Here is a 5,210-nt window from a genome sequence, read left to right as displayed (position 1 = left end):
AATGACTCAGTGGATAGAGCTCAACATAAAACACACTATGTACACAAATTGTGGATCGGAGATCGACCTAATACCGTAGAATAATCCACTACAAAAAAAAGGGGTGTATTGCAACATATCCCAAATGTGGCAACCCATATTTAGTGTGGCTATATCTTTTTGCCACATAAAAATATTTTGCCACACCGGTGGCAACAGCTTGGGTGGCAAGAAATATTTGCCACCCCTTTATGGCACTGGCAAAAGCTGGATTTCTTGCCACGCCAAATGGAGAGGCAATAGCATGAAGCAATAGATATTTCTATATTTCTTTCTTCTTTATTTTAAATTTTAATTATTTATTTTAAATTTTTTGCTACAACAACAATTGGTGAGGCAATAACGTGAGGCAAAAACATTTATTATTATTTAATATAAAATTATTTTGAATTACATTTTATTCAAAAAAACTATTTTGCCACGCCATTAAAATTATTTTTCCACACCATTGTGGCGACTAAGAATGCGGCAAGGAAAACACTGATGCCACAGCTTGTATGTAGCTAAAACTCATTTACTGATTTACTTGCTATTTTTATATTATGTTTTAAATTATGGAGGGTAACAAAAAACAGTAAAACATTAACAAAAAGTGAATCCAAATAAAGAATGTAAGTTCCAATAAATAAAAGTAGTTGTCCCGAGGCATAGAGAATCCCACTTAACCATAAGGAAATAAAAAAAATTACACAATCAAAACTAAAGAAACCTAATAATTCAAACTCGGCCTAGTCCATGTTAAATCAACTCTCAGACGGCCTAGATATCCAATCCCAGACGTCTGTTCCTGTTCCCTGCGTACCTGCTAAACAAACCAAAACAAAGACCATCAAGTGAAAAGAATATCAACAAATGTAGAGAATGATATGTATAATGGAACATCAACAAATACCTTTATTATCAAGGAAGTGAGACTTGCAATCATTTTGAGGTCTGTTGAGTTGGTCCCTGGATATGTAAAGCGGCTCCGCAGGTCCAAAGAGTAGCTCCTCAGTTCTGCCAGGCTGCTCCCCAGGCCTTTGGCGCTGCTCCAATGGTATGAAAGTCGTCGCCCCGTGTCTGTTGGGATGCTCCCCAGACCTGTAAAGCGGCTCTGCATGTCCAAAAAGTTGTTCCTCTGGTCTGCCAGGATGCTCTACAGGTCTTTGGCGCTGCTCCAAAGGTATGAAATTCGTCGGCCCGTGTCTGCTGGGCTGCTCCCCAGACCTGTAACGCGGGGAAGGTCCAAAAAGTTGCTCCTCTGGTATGCCAGGCTGCTCGCAAGGTCTTCGGCGCTGCTCCAAAGGTATGAAAGGCGTCGGCCCGTGTATAGATAGTTGCTCCCAAGGTCTGTGATGATGCTCCCCAGTTCTGAAGAGGTGATGTGAAGATCCTGAGAGTTGCCCCGATCTCGTAAATAGGTCTGGCCTGCACAATCTGACATACTCCATCATTTGGTTCTGACGCACGTTATACTGATCATTTTGCGCTTCCATTCGCCTCTCCCATTCTGCATCTCGTTCTTTCATTTGCCTCTTAAATTCTTCTTCTCGCTCTTCCTTTTCTCTCTCAAAATCCTCATTTCTCGAGTATTCCAGATGGTATCTTTGAGCTCTTATACGTTTATGTCTTTTTGTAGGTACTACATTTGCATAGACTTCATTACTGATTGACTGTTGATTACCATCTTCATCCAACCCATTCTCATCCAACCCGGATTGTTCCCTCAATTGGGCCTATGTATACCAGGAAAAAATAAAATAGGCAAAAGGGTCTTCTATAAGCAGCAAATTCATGAACTTTTCTAGGAAACCATTACAATAGACTTACAATGTATCCTTGTGAAAATGGGTCCAAAGCTTTTCCACTGACTTTATTTATATGGGTTTTAATGAACACGTCACCATCAGTTGGTGGGTTCCCTCCATTCTCTTGAGCCTAAAAAAATTCAGCCACATAATGATTAATGGTATCCAATAGAATTATATGATTAGAATTCTGACAAAACTTAATAGAAGAAAAAACTGGTTTAGCACTATCCAATGCTCACTAGCAGTTAAGCCAGACAGATGACCAACAAGTGCTAAACATGCTTAAGGAAAGAAAGGCCATTTAAGCATTGTTGAAAATACATGCATCTACATACCATTTCAGCTTCGCATCGAGAGTAGTTTTTCCTGCCCATTGTGTGCTTCGTTTTTTGTTGGCTTCTACTAATGGCATTTTTCTTGGATAGTGTCTTACGGATACACAAGTCAAAATTAATTAGACATAAATGTTTTAACAGAACTTAAATGCAAAGATTTTAGATGTGTGAACTTACTTGATGCGCTTCACTATCCCAAAGTTTTACAAGAGACTTCCACTGCCCTTCGGTTAACGGATTGGGTTTATCTTTAAGATTCATTGCATGTGTATTTGTGAGCTTATAGTGTTTTCTTTTCCATTTACCCTTCTTGTCTTTAAATATTCCACCAACAATAGACAGGGTACCTTGTTTATGACATTCATCAACAGCAAACAAATCCTGAAATGAATAAAACAAAATAATTGCCATTCAGTTCATAAGTCACGCAAACAATCCTTAAGTTCACTGCAGAGTATGTTCACCTTAAGTTCGGCCCACAACCAATCCTTAGCGTTGTCATCTTGCAAATTCCAAGGGTTTTCCCAGTTCCAACGGCGAGATTGTTTGAGCAACAAAACAATGACACCGGAATATTTCGCTTGGTTTTTTCCACAAGGTCTATCTTTATTCATATCCCAATCAACCATTTCCCTTTCTCCTCTTTTTTCTTTCCAATGAAAGATGCAAAAGTGGTATCACCTCGCAGCTTTTTCTCTCGAAGGACAACAACTGCTTAGAGAGTAACATAAGCATTTTGTACATGTTTAACTAAAAATACATCTAAACATAATAGTACCCAAAAAAGAAAATCACCAGTAGTTTCGGAATTGAAATGCTCTCCTTGCTCTCCATTTTGCTGATATTCCATCCTGCATAAAACAACAAGGTTTCCTTTATAATCATACATCAGAAGAACACTCAGATTGGAATCTATGAGAGAAATGCTGGAATATGCTAATTTGTAATGTCCACATCTAACCAAGGAGGTCATACGTAAATATAAAAAAAGAGTGAGTTTTGAGCAGCAACACTAAAACGAAGCAAATACATCTAAAATTCAACTGAACTAGTATTAACTACGCATAACCTAAGTACTGATATGAACCTAAATTTTATATGGAGGAGGAACTGGTAGATAAACTTTTCAAAGAATCATTTCAGGTTTGCTACGTGTCCTTGATTACAAAGAAACAAATTCAACAATTCATGCAGTTCTGAACCTAATGCATCTAATGTACTACAAACAATTCATCTGTAAAAAATAAGTAACATGGACAGTTAGCTAGGTACTAAGTGACCTCTCCTAGCGTTGAGACAGGTGAACATAAATGCAACTACACCCGAGCTTATAGTATGGTACTGGAAGAACATCTCATAAATTTGTAATACAAAAGACCCCTGTCAAGAAAACCAGCAGTGGCCTACTATGGTGTAACACCTGGTTACATGGAGGGCTTACAGAATATAACCTTTAAGGCTACCTACTGGTCTGATGGCTTTAACAATTTAGTGTTCCAGTATAAACCCAATGATGAACAATCTGGTTGGGCAGAACCAAAATACAACGCCATCTTATCACTATTTCGACTTAGTTCAGATGGTAATTTGCGGATCTTTAGCTATGACAAGAGCCGCCAACTCACTTCATGGGACACAATCTTTACAAGATTAAACATCACATCTACATAGAAATGGCAATTCTTAAAAAAAATCAAATCCAAACAAGAAATGAAACAAAACATATGAAAAATCCTTACCTGATACTCAAAATGGCCCTATCAAATATGAGAACCAAACAAAAAAAAATATTGCCAAAACCACAAAAACCTTATAAGAAAGGGAAAGATAATAGGGATTGAAAACTTACTCTTCCTCAGATTCCATCTTCAGAAATTAAAGAACCCTACAAAAATTTTTTTTTTAAAAATATCAGAACATCGAAAACCCAGATTAAAGAAAACCCCTATTCGAATTAAAATTCAGAGCGGAGGTGAAAAATAACCTGAATGAGTCTCTGGAGAGTGAAAAACTCAAATCAATCCGAAGAACTGTGTAAATCTGTAAATAAAAAAGAATAACTTATTATGATCGATTGGAAGTTATTTAACCATTGATATAAGCATAAAAATGATTTGCCTTGGTGTTTTTGATCTCGGAACTGATAATCCCCCAGAAAAGGTGTATCTCTTAACATCCCTGGACTTATTTTAGGGTTCAATTTATAGATACTCCAAAACACCAAGCGGGAATAATCGCGCGAAAAAGGATTTTCTTTTGATTTCATCCCGCCCAGAATGAAAATTTTATGGTTAAAATCGAAAAGAATTGACCGAGATTATTCCCGCTAGATGTTCTTCTTTCATTCCTTCTCAATATACTCTTGTTTGCATCAGATTTTCATCCTACGGCGATGCATAAATATTTCCAAAAATTCCAGACTAAATCTTCTATGAATAACCCCTAATTCCCTTTTCCTCCAACAACCTTTCCTAATTTGAAGCGAAAATATCTCACGAAATTTATCCTCGTTATCTCCGGTTCTCTCTGTTGCTCTGCAACTTTGTTTTGGGAAGGCAAAATAAAGAAAGAAAATACTCTCGTGTATTAGTTAGGTCAGGCAAACAAAAAGAAAGAAAGAAAATACTCTCGTGTTTTGTGAGACGGACCCTTCTATACATTTGTTAATACGTGGCTTCCACTTAAATTTGTTAGAGGCTTCTTTGTTATTTACGTGGCTCATCTGTGTTAGTGTAAAAGAAAGAAAGGAAATAGAGGCTCATGTATTAGTTTGGTCAAGCCATGTGTAAACAAGTTAACATTTTTTTATCAACCTTTTGTTAGTACGTGGCTCATCGATTTTAGTGGGGAATTCAAGATAGACATATACAAAGAAAAAATCCATGTTACTATTATTTTTTTTTTTTCTTAACACATTTTAATTTTTTAATTGCTATTACATGGAATTGGTATGGAGGTTAGCAACAAGTTATACACCTACATCTTTTGGATGGCTAGCTCTTTTATGTGAAAAAGAAAATTTTCTACCATGGTATTAACATCATAA

General features: G+C 36.8%; 1 protein-coding gene across 3 annotated transcripts; it reads right to left on the bottom strand.

The window, feature by feature from the left end:
* Positions 1–577: 577 nt before the first annotated feature.
* LOC113333755 lies at positions 578–4,756 on the bottom strand. Of its 3 annotated transcripts, XM_026580172.1 has the most exons (10): positions 4,283–4,756; positions 4,149–4,204; positions 4,014–4,049; positions 2,960–3,015; positions 2,629–2,875; positions 2,342–2,545; positions 2,165–2,257; positions 1,849–1,956; positions 932–1,754; positions 633–844 (listed from the first exon to the last, which is right to left on the bottom strand). In XM_026580172.1, the coding sequence occupies exons 5-10, from the start codon at positions 2,791–2,793 to the stop codon at positions 783–785; spliced, it is 1,455 nt and encodes a 484-aa protein (XP_026435957.1). In that variant the 5' UTR covers positions 2,794–2,875; positions 2,960–3,015; positions 4,014–4,049; positions 4,149–4,204; positions 4,283–4,756; the 3' UTR covers positions 633–782. The 3 variants fall into 3 exon arrangements, with proteins under 3 accessions (XP_026435958.1, XP_026435957.1, XP_026435956.1); XM_026580173.1 differs by having other exon boundaries at positions 578–841; positions 4,149–4,756; XM_026580171.1 differs by having other exon boundaries at positions 4,149–4,756.
* Positions 4,757–5,210: the final 454 nt, after the last annotated feature.

Source organism: Papaver somniferum, unplaced genomic scaffold (genome assembly GCF_003573695.1).
Source record: "Papaver somniferum cultivar HN1 unplaced genomic scaffold, ASM357369v1 unplaced-scaffold_133, whole genome shotgun sequence".
Classification (NCBI taxonomy): Eukaryota; Viridiplantae; Streptophyta; class Magnoliopsida; order Ranunculales; family Papaveraceae; genus Papaver; species Papaver somniferum.
Note: the sequence above shows the minus strand (reverse complement) of the source record. Positions and strands in the feature narration are given on the sequence as shown.

Bases quoted from the DNA above. Each gene is read 5' to 3' on its own strand.
- LOC113333755 (XM_026580171.1), bottom strand. From the start codon at position 2,793: ATGGTTGATTGGGATATGAATAAAGATAGACCTTGTGGAAAAAACCAA. The intron at 2,546-2,628 runs GTGAACATACTC...TATTCATTTCAG, and splicing joins GGTTGTGGGCCGAACTTAAG to GATTTGTTTGCTGTTGATGA. The intron at 845-931 runs GTATTTGTTGAT...TGGTTTGTTTAG, and splicing joins TCACTTCCTTGATAATAAAG to CAGGTACGCAGGGAACAGGA.